The following is a 16,463-nucleotide window of genomic DNA, read 5'->3' as shown; positions in this document are numbered from 1 at the left end:
CAGTGGCATAGAAAGATAGAGAAACTGATTTAATTTGGAAGTTAGTAGGTCCCATAAATCAACCGTATGCATGCTAGAGAATCAAGGGCGCAGAGGTCTAACTGAGTCTGAGCAGAGAGCCCAAAAGGAAGGGGAGAGATGGCTGCTCCTTAAGTTTTGAAGTGTGAAGACTCAAGAACTAGGAACTTCACGGTCCAGGGCAGAAGAAGCTGGATGTCATAGCCCATGAGGACAGTCTTCCCTTCCTTTAGCCTCTGGTCAGGCCATCTGTATTGGGTAATGTATCTGCCCTTTGATAAAGGTTAACTTGGTTTCTTTTTTTCTTTTAAGAGTATCACGTAGTATCCCCCCAATATATATCAGCAAAAGAGTGCTTACCTAGCATGCCAGGACCTTCGGTTTATTCTCCATTTCCACAAAATAAATAAATAAGTATTAAATGGAAAACCAGGAGGGCAACATTGCAACACACTAGATGTTGAGATGCATGACAGTAATCCCAGTTTTTAGAAGGCAAAGACAGGAGGGTCAGGAGTTCAAGGTCATCTTGGCAACACAGTGAGTTCTGCTTACCCATCAGTTTGAGTTATGGACAAAAATGGCTTACCTTTAATCCAGCACTCCAGAGGCAGAGGCAGGTGGATCTCTGAGAGTTCAAGACCAGCCTGGTCTGCAGAGGGAGTTCTAGGACAGCCAGGGCTGCACAGAAAAACTCTGTCTCAAAAAACAAATAAAAAACCAAACCAAACAAACAAGCAACAGCCTGAATAAGGAAGAGTCATTCATTCGGCTCAAAACTCCAGGTTATAGAACATCTCTGTAGAGAAGTCAAGAGCAGGAACTCAAAGCAACTGTTAACAACACATGCACAGTTTGAGAGCAGAGAGAGCATGCTCTCCCTTCTTCTACAGTTCAGGATCCATTCCTAGGGAATGGGACTGCACTTTGAAGCAGACTCTTCTCATATCAATTAATGTAATCACGACAATCACTAATATACCCACAAATCAACTTAATCTGGATGGTTTCTTTTTTTTTTTTTTTTTTTTTTTGGGTTCTTTTTTTCGGAGTTGGGGACCGAACCCAGGGCCTTGCGCTTCCTAGGCAAGCGCTCTAACCACTGAGCCAAATCCCCAACCCCCTGGATGGTTTCTTATTGAGATTCCCTTCTCACGTCGTTCTACGTTGTCAAGTTGACAGTTGAAACTAACCATCCCTGTGTGGGTGCCTGCCTATGAAAAGCAGAGCTGAACCTCAGATGTTTCCCTCAAACATCCTCTATCTTTTTTGGTTTCTACCAAATTTTTATCTCAGTGAACGTTGACCTCATGAATTTAGCTTACACTAGATAAGTAGCAAGTACCAAGTATCTTCTGATTCTGTCTTCCCAGCACTAGAATTACAGACATGCGTTCCCATGCCTGGCTTTTATGTACATGCTGTGGTTACAAACTCAGGTCCTTGTTCTTCCAAAGCAAATATTTTATCTGCTGAGCTGTCTTTCCACCCGCCCTGCCTTGGTTTTTGAAGCAAGGTCTCTCACTAGGACCTGGGATTCTCTAATTGGGCTAGTTTAGCTGGCTGCTGAGACTGCAATTACTAAAGTATTACCTAGCTATGGGTGCCTGATCCAGGACTCAAGACCTTATGTTTTATAGGAGCTGTCTCCCTAGTCCGCAAACTCTTGCCTGTTAAGTTTTTCTATTAAGCTTTTGTTTGTTTGAGACAGGAACTCACTGTATAGCCCAGACTGGCTGAAAATTTGTAGTGATTCCCTTTGCTTTAGACTCTCAAGTCCTAGAATCATAGAAATGGGCCACCAATACTCAGCTAGTAATTACTTTATGCGTTCTTCAATGTGACTTGTAGATTTTAATGTAACCACTATAACTTTTGTCTCTGGAAGTCAAAAATGATTTTTTTTTTTGAAAAATGAAAAATTCAAGTAATATATTGCTCCTATCTAAATGTTTTCCTTCTAGATTTTACTTCTCAGATCATCTAGCTTGAGTTGGGTTTCTCTGTATAGACAAGGCTGGCTTGGAATTGCCCGAGATTCAGGGCCTCTGCCCTGACTGCCCCAGTGCAGGGACAGGAGGCCACTTTTTTTTTTTTTTTTTTTTTTTGCTTCTCAGCACTCACAATAGCTAATAACTGTGAGCCAGTTGCTGTGGGTTGGTTGGTTTTTCTTTCTCCAGACAGGGTTTCTTTGTGCATCCCTAGCTGTTCTGGTACTCACTCTGTAGACCAAGCTGGCCTGAAACTCAGAAATCCACATGCCTCTGCCTCTCAAGTGCTGTTCTTTATGAATTTTTAAATTCAGTTGATTAAAAAAATAATTCCCTTAGAAATAAGAAGTTATTATTGCTCTTCCAGAGGACCTGGGTTTAATTCCTAGCAGCATGGTGGCTCACAACCATTGATAACAGTTACAGAGGATCTGATGTCCTCTTCTGGACTCTGGAAACACCAGGCACACACATGGTGTACATACATGGGCAAAACACTCATAAAATAAAGACAAAAATGTGAGCTAGGCCAGGCATGGTGTCTCACATCTCGAAAGGAGACGGGCAGATCTCTGTCATTTTGAGGCTAGCCTGGTCTACAAAGGGAGTTCCAGGACAGTCGGGCTACACACAGAAATGCTGTCTTGAAAAACCAAAGCAGGGTTGGGGATTTAGCTCAGTGGTAGAGCACTTGCCTAGTAAGCGCAAGGCCCTGTATTCAGTCCTCAGCTCCAAAAAAAAAAAAAAAAAAAAAAAAAAACAGGGCTGGAGAGATGGCTCAGCGGTTAAGAGCACCCGACTGCTCTTCCAGAGGTTATGAGTTCAATTCCCAGCAACCACATGGTGGCTCACAACCATCTGTAAAGAGATCCGATGCCCTCTTCTGGTGTATCTGAAGACAGCTACAGTGTGTACTTATATATAATAAATAAATAAATCTTTAAAAAAAAAAACAAAAAAAACAAAAAAAACAAAAAACAAAAAACAGAATAACAAGACAGCACTTAGGAAAACCTAAAGACGCACTGTGTGGGTAGAGGACTTGCCACAAAAGCCGATGACCTGATAGTAATTCCTGCGATGAACCAACTCTCTCACAAATTGTCCTCTGACCTCCACTCCAAACTGTATACACATGGGGGCATGTCCACACATGTGTGTACACACACGAACTCTAATGAATGTAGTTAAAAAGAGTTGGGCCGGGGTTGGGGATTTAGCTCAGTGGTAGAGCGCTTGCCTAGGAAGTGCAAGGCCCTGGGTTCGGTCCCCAGCTCCGGAAAAAAAAAAAAAGAACCAAAAAAGAAAAAAAAAAAAAAAAAAAAAAAAAAGAGTTGGGCCAGTTGATAGCCCAGTGGGAGGAAATACTTGCTGACAACATGCCTTTAATCCCCAGAATCTTGATGGCTGAAGACGAGGCCTGGCGACTCAAGTGTCTACCAGTCTCCACATGAGTGCTGTGCATTTGTGCATGAACACACAATGTACATTTTTTAACTAAAAAATACAAAAGTTGTAATTTAAACTATTTTGTGTATTTACATAGTTTTGTTTGCTTGTTTTGAGGCACAGTGATACGTGGCTGTGGTTGGTCCGGAACTCTTTAGACCAGGCTAGCCTTGAACTCACAGAAATCCACCTGCTCTTACCTCCCTAATTGCTGAGGTTAAAGGAGGGCACTACCGTACCCAGACTATTTTAATCATCACATCTATTTATTAACTTCACGTGCATTCCTGTTATAGCATATAGGACAGATAAGGCATGTGCCTGTCTCAAAAGATAGGGACGAAGAGCTGGGAAGATGGCTCAGCACTAAGTGTGCTTGCAGATGACCCAGGTGGTTCACACACATCCCTGACCCCAGCTCCGGGAGAGCCCACAGCCTTTCCTGAGCTCCCTGGGCACCAGGTATGCATGTGGTCCACAGACACATCCGACAGACAAACCCTTACACTGTGATAAGTAAGTCTTAAAGGGGGCAGGGGATAAAAGGGAAGTAAGGCAGCCACGGGGTGGAAGGAAGAGAGAGAATGGGATTCCCATTGGACCACCGAGGTCTCAGGCCGACTCATCTTAGTTATCTGTGTTTTGTCAATGGGGCACAAGGATTTATTCTCTGCCTTTCCCTCTTTACCCTAGTGAGACGCTGCACAACTTCGTTTCTCATTTTCCAGAAGTCATCCACAAGGTAGGTTCAGCTGAGGTTCAGAGAGTTAGTGTCGGGAGCGCACGCAGAACACCAGTGTCTTTACCGTATTAGCATTAAATAGCAGTTCTCCATGGAAGGAAGTCATGCTTTCTTTTCTCTTTTCCTTCTTTAAAATTTAAGTTTATTTTATGCATTGGTTTTTTGTCGGCACGTATGTGCACAGACCACGTGTGCGCCGTCCTTGGAGGCCAGCAGCCATCGTTGCCCTGGAGCTGGAGTTAGAGACGGTTGTGAGCTACTGCCTTTTGGGTGCTGGGAATCAAACCCTGATTTCTGGAAGAGTAGACAGCGCTCCTAACCCCTGACCAGTTCTCCAGTCACCACGTGATTCCTTTCTTAATTTTGTTTCTTAGTTGCAGACAGCTGTGGAAAAGTCTGAGGAACATCTCAGCTCTAGAAGCCAGTCTATTTTAGACTCTGTGGAGACCATAGCCAAGACCTGTGAGTGCCCCATGGTTTTTGTTCATTGCTATTTTTTAAATTTTTGTCAGTGTCTCAAGGTTAATGTTAGCAGCAGAGGGCACTGGTGAGCCATGAACGTGACCTTTCTGACCTAACCAGGTTTCCAGAGTGATTTCCTATTCAAGATAATAGGTAAGTGCATAAAAGGAGGCTGGCCTGCCTGCAAGACAGAGCCACTGCTGTGGGACAACACTGTTTCGTTGTTTTTTGTTTTGTTTTGCAGCAGGGTATCTCTCTCCATAGTCCTGGCCGCTTGGAACCCACCACCAGGCTGGCTACCTCTGCTTCCCAGGGGCTGGAATTAAAGGTGTGCTTCACCACACCCGGCTTGTACACTTTAGTGCAATTTTTAAATTTAATTTTATTTATTTAGAAAAAAAATGTTTGTCTATGTAGCACTGGCTGGCCTGGAACTTCTAAATGACCAGGCTAAAAGTATACATTAGAGAACATCACTTAGGTAGTTCAGACTTTTAGAATGTGAGTGGGTTCGTAGGACTGGAGATACAGACAGTTGTGACCCGCCTTGCTGTGTAAGTCCTGGGAATCAAATCCAGATCATCTGGAAGAGTGGGAGACACACGAGCCATCTCACTAGCCCATGCTGACACCTCGATCCCATGACAGCTTTTATGAAGTACTGATCCTCAGCTAATTGCTGTCTCAGGGTGGCTCCGCCAGCCTTCTCCTCAGGCCTGAAATGAGTCAGCAGCCTCCCGAGCCTCACATGGCTTGCCTGCTCTGTCGCTGTCTGTAGACACACTCCTCCTTAGAAGTTGGAAATACTCCAGTCACCTGCTGTTCTTCTCACTGCCTTGGTTTCAGTGAGAGTTGTTTTGTGATGAATCAGCCTTGGTCTTAATGTCAGTTATAGAGTGCTGTTTGCAAATTCCCCTCCCCCTCCAATTAAGTGGCTTACATGCAGACGAATGCCTTTGTAGACACTCAGCACACTGGTCTCCCTAGCTGGACACTTCTCCAAGGATATAGGTGCTCAAGCATCGAGGCTGGTTTGCATTTCTTTATTTTTCATTTTAAACTAATTCAAGTCAGCTCATTCACATTTAAAAAAATCAATGCCTTTGCATGGCTCATAAAATAATTTCCATCTGTCTGAAAAAGCACTGTTCTGTTTATCCACTGACGTCCAACCTGGGCATCACCACAGGGGCAACTGTGCATCCGTTTAGATAGGTTAGACTAGAACTGTTACCCCCACAAGTAGCAATGCTGAGGACAGAGGCAAATGAGGGATGTGAAGGAGTGACTCTTGTGAGGATGCCCCAGTCACGTACTCTTGGCTTTCTATTGCTTTAAGAAGTGATGTGTGGGGTGGTGGTGATGGCGGTGAACACCTTTAACCCAGCCCTGTGGAAGCAGATAGATCTCTGGGTTCGAGGCCTGCCTGGTCTACTGAGTGAGTTACAGAGCTACACAGAGACATCCTATCTCAGAAGACAAACAAACAAACAAACAAACAAAGCAGCAACAAGAAGAAGTAAAGGTTTGTTTGGCTTCCAGAGTGTTTAGTTTATAGCTGTTTGTGGGAATGGTGCTTTGTGGTGAGAACACGTGGTGGAGGATGTTTGTCTACCTCACAGTTCTGGAAAGCAGAGGTTAATTGAAGGATTAGGTCCCGTATTCCATGTGTGTAAGGAAACGTTCCTAATGATCTGACTTATTTTTACTAGGTCCTACCTCCTAGTACTGCCTCTACCCACGACTGCTTCAGGCAGACAAGTCAGGAGGGTCAGGAGCTTAGGGATAGCCTTGGCTGCATGAGGAACTGAAGGCCAGCCTGGGTTACAGTGAGACCCTGTCTCAACAAAACCAAACCGGACAAAACTTTTTAAAAATATATTTATTTTCTGGGTGGTGGATGTGCACACCTTTAATCCCAGTTCTCAAGAGGAAGAGCAGAGGGGTTTGAAGCCAGACTGATCTACAGAGCAAGTTCCAGGACAGTGAGGGCTGCACAGAGAAACCCTGTCATGAAAAAAAAAAAAATAAAAAGAGGCTTTGCCAGACGCTGGTGGAGTTGGGGGCTGGCAGTAGAAGCAATGGCAACTTTTAAAAAGGCTGGGGTTCATCTTGGCAGCAAGGCCGGTTCCAAAAGCATCCCGTCCCCTTCCCGCATCTTCCTGAGAGCTGGTGGTGTAGATGTACGCCACTACTTGGTCTATGCAGTTAAGTATAGAAACAGTGGAGGGTGCTGTAGGTACCCTCTAAAGGTATGCACCTCTGAGACCGGCTCTTTCTGGATGTAAACGCTGTCCTGAGTGGTGAGCAAGGCCTGTAATTCCAGCACGTGGGCGGTAGACGCAGGACGATTAGGACAGCCTGGGGATTTGAAACCAGCCCTGGCTGAAGGGACTCTGGCTAGCCTGGGCATGGCAAACATGGCTCTGGCAGGCCTTGCCCTTCCCCTACTTCTTTCTTCTTGCTAAAACCAGTAAATTACATTCCTAAGCCAGCCGCCAAAGTCTGTTCCCTTATTTGGTCAGTTCCTCCCCTGAGGCTGACTACCAAGGATCTGCTGTCTAAGTGTTGAGATCCAGTAATCAGAAGCCCCCTTTGCCAGCCCTAATTAACTTGTCCAATCAAAATTAAACACCTCATCCTCACATGAAGTTTCCCCTTTCACCTTTATAAACCACCATTTGCCTGTCTTCTCTCTATAGAGGCAGTCCTTTGTCCATCCAACAATATCCTTCCCCTCCCTAGGCCTCTATCTCCTGTCTTGGCTGTGCCTCTTATTCCTGGCTCTGTCCTTGTGGGACAAATAAATCTCCTTTGTGCTGAGAACTCGATCATGGAGTGTCTTGTATCAGATGCTGGTCCCTTCATGGGCTACATGAGAACTTGTCTCAAAAACAAAAACAAAACAAAACCACCCCTGTCAACAGCAACAAAAAACAGGCATGGTGGGCCTTTAATTCCAGCATTCTGCAGGCAGAGGCAGGCAGATTATTCATGAATTCTATGCCAGCTAGAACTGGGTAGTGAAACTGTGCCTCAAAAAGTTAATGGGGGGGCTGGGGATTTGGCTCAGTGGCAGAGCGCTTGCCTAGGAAGCGCAAGGTCCTGGGTTTGGTCCCCAGCTCCGAAAAAAAGAACCAAAAAAAAAAAAAAATTAATGGGGGCTGGAGAGATGGCTCAGCAGTTGAGAGCACTGACTGCTCTTCCAGAGGTCCTGAGTTCAATTCCCAGCAACCACATGGTGGCTCACAACCCCCTGTACTGGGATCTGGTGCCCTCTTCTGGTGTGCAGGCAGACCACTGTATACATAGTAAATAAATAGATCTCTAATAAACAAAAAACAAACAAATGCCCGATGACTCAAATCCTCAATTCCACCATTCAGGAGGTGGAGGCAGGTGGATGTCTGTGAGTTTGAGACTAGCTTGATCTACTGAGATGACTCAGTAGGTAGTCCCTGGGATTGCTCCAAAGTTCAGGGTCACCCTTGGCTAGTAAGGAATGTGAAGCCATTGCTGGGCAGTGAGAGACCCTGTTTAAAAAGAAAAACAAAAATTAAAAAATGATGCACTTAAAAATGTGATGTCCTCTTCCTTACAACACTGTATTATTCAACAATAATTCGTACACTTGTCATTGATGATGTTTTCCCGGACACCATTTCTCTTTTTTTAGTTTTAAAGAGTGTAGCTGGGTATAGTGGTGCACACCTTAGTCCCAGCCGGTGGTGGTTGCCTCACACCCTTAATCCTAGCACTCAGGAGGCAGAGGCAGATCTGAGTGTAAGGCCAGCCTGGTCCACAGAGTGAGCTCCAGGCCGAGCAGAGCTACACACAGAGAAGCCTGTCTTGAAAACAAAACAAAAGGATGAGAGAGAGAGAGAGAGAGAGAGAGAGAGAGAGAGAGAGAGAGAGAGAGGAAGGATAAAATGGGCAGGAAGGTGGGGCACCTTTAGTGGCTTGTGCCAAGGTGTGCTGCTAAGAAATTTTGCCCACAACAGATGTGACGGAAGAGGTTTACTGGGAAGGACAGCTGTTTAGGACTGGGGGACCTGAGGGAGAGAAGACAGACAGGCACACAGACAGACAAAGAACAAGACAGAATGAGGGAGAGACAGAGAGGGAACAGGGAACAGAGAGAAACAGGGAATGAGAGAGAGCTCTGGGGTGGCCTGAGGCTTTTCTGCACCGCGCCTGTGGGACCTGGCAGTGGAGTTGGAGATGGGTGTTGCTGTAAAGCTGTGGCTAGGTCTCTGAGGGCAGACTGGTGGAAGTGCCTGGTTGCTGACAATATGTATATAATATGTATGTATGCATGTATGTGCGTGTGTGCATGTGTGTGTTCAGTGTTGGGTATATAGAAAGATAGTTGATAAATATTGGGAGTTTTGGGGAAGGTTGTGTTATTTTACTTCCCTTTTTTCTTTTTTTGGTTCTTTTTTTGGAGCTGGGGACCGAGCCCAGGGCCTTGCGCTTGCTAGGCAAGCGCTCTACCACTGAGCTAAATCCCCAACCCTTTTCTTCCCTTTTTGAGACATGGTCTTACCTGGGACTCATAGCATCCGTATGACTCAACCTTTCAAGTGCAAAGACTGCAGGCCTGTGCTTGTGGGGAGACTGTGCGGGTCAAGAGGACCGAGTCCTGGACATTAGCAGAGACGGATGTGATGCATCATACTGGAATGCAGCTCCTTCCTTTCACTGCCATGCTCTGAGCTGGTGACGTGTACCATCAGTCCTTAGGAAGACTTTGTCTTTGTTTTGTGTTTAGTTCAAGAGACTGCGAGGGTTCAGCATGACCTGATGGTTGAGGCAGTGAAAGACAAAGGCAGCGTGGAGCAGGCCGTCCTTGAGATACAGAGGGCATGTGCAGCTGTGAGTATGAACGCCAAGCTCTTGTTTGGTTGGCTTTGTTGTCCAGGATTGTCCTGAGGTAGTGGTCTGGTGTGCTTGCCCAGCCTCCCGAGGAGCTCAGATACAGATCCTGCCACTGCCCACGTGATATTCAGGCTTTGTCTCTAAGATCGAGTGACACTTAATGTGTGAGAGATTTCCATCCAAGACGAGAGCCCAGGATGGTGGCTCATTAAGTCAGGATGTAGCCTACCATAACTCAGGGTTCCCTAGCAGGATGTGTACCCAGGCCTTGCTCACAGTGCACCTGTGCTTGCTGTGTGAGGGACAAACTGCACTGGTTGCTTCTTACATTTTTTTTGTTTTATGTTTTGACCCGGGGTCTCTCTCCTGTAGCATAGACTGTTTAGAACTGACTATGAAACCCAATGTAGCCTCTGACTCAGGTCAATACTCTTTTTAATTTATAGTTTTAGATTCATTTCTTTTTATATATTCAAGTGTTTTGTTTGCGTGTGTGTCACTGTAGCATGTACATGTGTGGTTCTCATAGAGGTCAGAGGAAGGCATCAGTCCCTGGAACAGGAGGTGCACATGGTTGCAAGCCACCATGTGGGTTTTGGGTCCTGTGCAAGAGCAGCAAGTACTCTCAAGCACTGAGGTGTCTGTCCCTCCAGCCCTTCATGGACATTAGTGCTCTTGACACAGCCATCTCAGCTGGGATTACGGTGTGAGCCCCGCCCACAAGCCCCGCCCACACACCTGTCCTCACACCTCATCATGTCGGTCACTCTCTTACTTCCTTTCCCAGAGACAAGCAGAATTTATGGAGATGAAATCCACCCTGAAGAACCTTGAAGTTTTAGTTGTCCAGCAGAGTAAGGACTTCCAGCAGTTTTGTGATAATCTGGGCCAGCTCATTGTGCCTAGTGTCCTAGGAGAGCTGAAAAAATTCACCTCTGTTCCTCAGGTGGTTGGGCATCTGAAAGACAGCGCCTCTCAGACCTCACCATCTCTGACCCAGAGCCATCATTATCCCAGGCAGGAACCGTATCCCTCTGAGGAGCCAGCTACTTGGCAGGGCCAGGAGCCTCCTGCAGGGAATTCCAGTAGGGGTTCCCAGAGGCCTACAGAGTTCGGTGTCTGGGATGAAGGAGCAGAGAGTGATGTTTTTCAAAAGGCTACATTGCCAACAGACAGGCCCCACAGAGGCAGTGAGCATGTGAAGGGCAAGGCCGTGCAGACGTACTGTAAGAACTGGGTTATGACCTCCAGAAGCCTCAGTAACCACTTCTCTGTCCCAGACCAGAAGGCCGGCAGCGAGCAGGATCTGACTGCCCCAGGCGCCTCACAGCTGGACTGTGAGTCTGAAGCCAGAGTGGAGGGCATCTGCCCCACATACGAGGCCCAAAGCAAGTGCGCCCTTGACTCATTTGAACAGTCAGCAGCTGAACAGAAGAGAGGCAGGACCTGCAGAAAAAGGAGGAGAGGCAAGAAGCCGCAGCCGAGGCGAGCAAAGAGAGGCAGGCTTCTAGCTAGGGTACAAAAGCAGACCTCAGGGGAGGCCTGTGCCATCACGGCCGAGCGTCCCTGTCCCCAGTCTTCAGTTTGTAGCTCACAGGGGCCCCTCATCTGTTGGCCGCCTCTGAGGAGCTCCACCAAGTCAGCTTGTCATATTTTAGGAGGAAGAGGAGAGACCAGTATGACAGCAGGGGCAGTGCAGGGGAGCCTCCTGAAGTCTTCCCAGCACTCCTCCACAGACAGCAGTTCCCAGGAGGACCAGCAGATAAATTGGTTCAGTGACATCAGCCTTGAAAACCTAGAGCCTCCTCTGTGTAAGAAGGGAGGGAAGAATTTGCTCTCTGACCCGGATTTTGATAGCAGTGATGATAATTTCTAACCTGCCAACAGTGACGTTAGCTGATGGTTTGTTATCTCAGAACCACAATGTAGGACATTGGATTGGGCAGCACCTGAAGTTGGCCTATCCAGCCTCAGACCAGAGGCCTTGACTGGCCAGTGGGAGGCAGGGAGAAGCAGCACTCAGTTATCAGTTGCTGCTCACTAGAAGGGAAGTTATAGAGAAGAAATGTGTGGAGACAGTGAAGAGAATTCGGGGAGTAGCCTGAGGTAAAGCATCAGAAAGGTAGCTGTGTACACTTGGAGAAAAGGGAATCGGCTTCCTTATGGAATACTATTTGGAAGAACTCTCATAAAACATTTGTGACTACATGAGTAGCTCTCAAGACGTGCCCTGTACCTCTGATACCCTTCTGAGCCTCAGCTTTATCTAGTGCTGTCACAGAGTTTTGTCTTTTCAGTGAGAGGACATGTTACAGGGAACACTATTAGATGGGTTTATTATGAATTTGCATTCTCCTACCTCAGCCTTCAGAATGTTGGCACTATAAACATGTCTCGATTCTCAACTGTAAAGCAGACTACTTCAGAACAGAGTGGTAATCCTGGTGCTGGTCTGCATGTCTTTAATCCCAGCACTGGGGAGGTAGAGGCAGGTCTCTGAGTCCACAGAGCAACCCAAAACCACAGCAACAACAACAAAAACCCCAAACAAACAGAACAGAGCGTTAAAGCTGCCTATGGGAGTGGGGTGTGGTGGCTCATGCCTGAGCAGCAAGAAAGGTTCCTCCCAGCCCTTCCCAGACTGACTTCAGGCACTTACAGGGCCATCAGAAGGAAGCTTTGAGACCAAAGGCCCTTATTCCTGTTGAACAATTGTAGTATTGGTTATATTTTATTTCTTTTTTTTTTTTTTTTTTTGGTTCTTTTTTTTTCAGAGCTGGGGACCGAACCCAGGGCCTTGCGCTTCCTAGGTAAGCGCTCTACCACTGAGCTAAATCCCCAGCCCCTTATTTCTATGTCTTGTTGATATTTACTGTTCTATTTTAATCCAAACCCTGTGAATTTAAGTATTTTTCAGGTAGTGTTTGTGAATGAGCCCTTCTAGAGCCATCTGATTGTTAAGTGCCAAAGATGGACCCTGTGACGCTAGGCTCTGCTGTTGTAACACGCTGTTTCTGCAAAAGTATTTCATTGTGTGTAATGACATCAGAGTCCATGTGACTCCGTGGTAACATCTCTAACACGACTGAGATAATTAAAAATTACACTCTATGTCTCTGGCAGTCATTGGGAAAGGGTATCGTTTCCCGTTTTATTCCCTTTATGGCTCTTTACTGTCTTTTTTTATCCTCTCTTTTTTAATGTTCCTGCCAGACTTGGTGAGCGTGACACAGGCCCAAACACGTCCCTGGAACACACAGCATTTTTGGCTCTTAGATGCTCCCAGAGCTGTATGTGGCTACACAGGGGCGGATGTGGTGGGAGGGTAGAGTCTGCTGAGCGCTCCGCCCTCCGTTACTCCAGGATGGAAATGAGGTTGACTACAGCACTTAATTGCCTGACAGTCCTGTACCCATTTACATATTACCCCAAGATGGCCTTTTGAGTGTGTGTGTGTGTGTGTGTGTGTGTGTGTGTGTGTGTGTGTGTGTGTGTGTGTTCCTTCCATCCTGTGGCTTCTGAGGACCGACCCTGTTTTATCTCACACTGATCTAGCTCAGTTAGTGTTCTCCTTTCATTTAAGCAGGAGTATAAACTTCAGAAGTAAGGATGACATCTGCCTTCTTGCTGTGTTCCCAGCACACAGGAGAGTGATGTGGTACTTACTGAGCGCAGAGGCTGCGTTTTGGGGCATATATAGCCCCTTAAAAACCCTGTCTTCAAGCCGGGTAGTGGTGACGCACACTTTTAATCCTAGCACTCAGGACTCAGAGGCAGGTGAGCTTCAAGTTTGAGGCTAGCCTGGTCTACAGAGTGAGTTCCAGGACAGAGACCCCTGTCTCAAAAAACCAAGTCACTGTCCCCAAAAAAACCCAAATGAAACCATGTCTTGAAATTTGGCCTTTCTATGACATCCTTTTGGTGTCCACCACCCAGCTTGGCTTCATTAGCTCCGAAAGTCTCCTGCTTACTCCTGTTTCTCTTTCACAGGAATCTCTCGTGACCCTTCCTCACCCAGTGTGCCCAGAAAAACAGTCGCCTCCCTACCCTGCCTGTTTGTAATTAAAACAATTGTTTTTTAAATCCACTCTTACAAAATTTTACCATACATTTTCCAGACAGTCTATGACAGAGAGCCCTTCCACATTAGGGCTTGAATCTATTTCAAATACAGTTCTCAAGACTTCGTTCCTTTTTGTAAATATTTAGTTTGAACCTAAAATATTAGTGATCTCTCATACCAAGAAGAAAACAAATGCCAGAATATGATCTGGGGGTGACAGTCTTTTTAGCAATCCCCAACAATCAGACATTCGGGTAATGACTTCTGAAGCCTCCCTAGTAACGTGACTTTCCTGCCGTATTAAGGTCTTTAAGGTCGTGTGCCTCCAGTTAGGGAAGCACCACGTCGCTCCCAGATGAGCCCTTCCACAGTCTTTCCTGAACATCTTAAAATTCCTTCAGTTCCAGGAGGGTTTTAATATCCTGCTAAGGTGTTCCTGCAGAGGTGAGGGACACAGGCTCCCCAACTGCCCTGCCTGTTTCCTTCTGGAATCTTCTCTGAAGTTGAAAGGGGAAAGTTCAAGGGGAGACCAAGGAGTTGGGGGAAATAGAACGAGAGGTACTTTATTGTCCCCGAGTGGAGAAGCTGGCAGAGTCAGGAGAGCTAGAGATGAGAAGACAGGCTTCGTGCCTGATGGAGCTTCCCCTCTGGCACAGGCAGAGACTTGCTAACCAGTGCCCTGGGACCTGGGTAGGGCATTCAATTACAGGGCCTTGAAATTGATGTAGGTAGCCAGGGTGGCAGCATGCTTGGGAGTGTGGGGAACACTCATGCATTTGGCCTGAGGGCAGTGCCGATTTCAAGCTCTTGACAGCAGTTGCTCTGCCCTTGCCTGGTCTACCTTCCCACTGCTATTTAACTCTCTCTGCAGCAGCCCTTCCTAAGTCTCCTTCAGCCACACAGTCTTCTGTTCTAGAAACATCTGTAGGTTATCTCTTGCCTTCTTGTCTCAGTCAACCAGTCTCCGTGTAAAGCTTTGAATTTAGTGCAGAGGGAGAATGCAGCGTTGAACCTGAAATCACAGGGGCGGATGGGCCCAGCTCCTCATCTGCCGTGTGCTGTGATCTGAATCTGCAGTTTGCAGCCAGCAGGTTCCACTGTGCCTACTTATTCTTGAATTTGCCTTGTTTCTATTTTGATCCCGGTAATCCAAATTGCACTCTGGTGTTTCCACGGAAACAATTCAGTGATTGTTTGGTGTGCCAGGATGAACTGCGGGGGAGGGAAGCTGAATGACGTCAAACGTTTTCAAGTTTTCTAGACGTGACCAGGGTCAACTGTCATACATCATGAGTGCTTTGGACTCTTGAAAACCTTTAGTCGTATTAAATACTATGTTCTAGGATTCTATATTCTCTTCAGCAAATTCCTGAAAAACCATTCCTCTTCCTCCCCACTGAGCAGATGACAAAGGCAGGAAGGGACTTAGAGGCCCACTAGTGAGCTAGGGGATGTAAATCGGTGAGGAGGAGGTCCTAGGCCCACTTAAGTAATCTGGGGCTGCTGTGTCTGAGACTTAATACTCACTAACTTTGCCAAGAATCTGTTTCCACGGTGAGGAGAAATATTCCCCATTTGAATGATATTTAAAATGAATTCCTGGGGCTGGGGATTTAGCTCAGTGGTAGAGCGCTTACCTAGAAAGCGCAAGGTCCTGGGTTCAGTCCCCAGCTCCAGAAAAAAAAAAAAAAAAAAAAAAAAAAAAGAAGAACAACATAAAATGAATTCCTTATTTCCTAAATCTAGTTTTCATATAAAGCCTTTACTAAAGGAAAACTTACCTTCTGGCAAGAGGGAGCCTGGATTACCTTCCTTAATTTGCATTGGGCCCACATTCCCCAGGGCCAGTAACTCCACCATAAACAAAAACAAAACCTGTCCCTTCAAAAGGTTCCATGGTTAGGGTTCTGTCTTCATCCTTCAAAGCCTTGACGGAGGCTAGACCTTGACTCATGAACTCAACTAGGACTTGGTTTTGTGAGACCTTCGACATCCAGCCTGAGGACGTCCTGCAGGCATCTTTGTGGACAGTTGATGGCGGATAGGAACCTAGTGACAGTGTCCATGGGTGACTGATGGTGATGAGGATTAGGGTTGGGGTGAAGCTCAGTGAGAAGTGCTCGCCAGGCCTGAGCTCTGGGACTGACCTGCAGACACACACGACTTTATACTGAAATGAGGTATGTCTAGTGTAGATAAAAATAGAAAATATTCGAAAGGCCCTGGGTTCGGTCCCCAGCTCCAAAAAAAATAGAAAAAAAAATAGAAAATATTTTTTTAAACCACTGTAATTTCCTTTGATGCTATCCTACAAATATTTCACTTAAATTTTTAATAGGTGGGAATTGATTGCATTTTTAAATGTTAAGTTTTGGAATAACTTTAGAATTATAGAAAACTTAAACTATAGTGAGCAGGAGTATACTCTGCCTGGCTTTTTCTTTTTCCTCCAGAAGCCAGCAGTGCAGCTATGGTGGACCAGAAAAGACCTGTTCCCCAGAGGTAGGAGCAGGGAAGGGAGACAGAAACTGAGATACCCTAAGCCCCAGAAAACAAAAAAACCAGGAGAGAGATCATGAAGTTTAGAAACCCACAATATCACAGAGATAGATTCACAGCGCTAGAGAAACAGAAGCTTCCAGTACCCTAGAGACAGTGGCCTAAGAGACAGAGACAGAAAACTAAAAGTCTCATGATGGCATAGAAACTGCAAAGGTAAGGGATAGGACAGAATGTGGACAGGGAAGACACCCTGGCTCCTACCAGGAACTCTGGGGCCGTGATGTGGACCTGGGCAGGGCACAGCCTCGTCTGCCTGGCTTCTTCAGTGTGGACGTAAACTGGTATATTTGTCAAAACC

General features: G+C 46.2%; 1 protein-coding gene across 4 annotated transcripts in view; it reads left to right on the top strand.

Moving 5' to 3' along the window:
* Positions 1-13,624, top strand: part of Iho1 (interactor of HORMAD1 1) — a 36,626-nt gene extending 23,002 nt beyond the window's left edge. For 2 of the 4 annotated variants that reach the window (XM_001055346.8, XM_063266465.1), the window contains 4 exons: positions 4,152-4,200; positions 4,575-4,662; positions 9,434-9,537; positions 10,328-13,624. In XM_001055346.8, coding sequence (XP_001055346.3) covers positions 4,152-4,200; positions 4,575-4,662; positions 9,434-9,537; positions 10,328-11,416 — 1,330 coding nt within the window. In that variant the 3' untranslated portion in view covers positions 11,417-13,624. The remainder of the gene's footprint in view (positions 1-4,151; positions 4,201-4,574; positions 4,663-9,433; positions 9,538-10,327) is intronic. The other 2 variants (XM_063266467.1, XM_063266468.1) reach the window with 2 other exon arrangements.
* Positions 13,625-16,463: the final 2,839 nt, after the last annotated feature.

This window comes from Rattus norvegicus, chromosome 8 (genome assembly GCF_036323735.1).
Source record: "Rattus norvegicus strain BN/NHsdMcwi chromosome 8, GRCr8, whole genome shotgun sequence".
Taxonomy (NCBI): domain Eukaryota; kingdom Metazoa; phylum Chordata; class Mammalia; order Rodentia; family Muridae; genus Rattus; species Rattus norvegicus.
The sequence above is the reverse complement of the archived record's forward strand: the minus strand, read 5'-3'. Positions and strand labels throughout refer to the sequence as shown.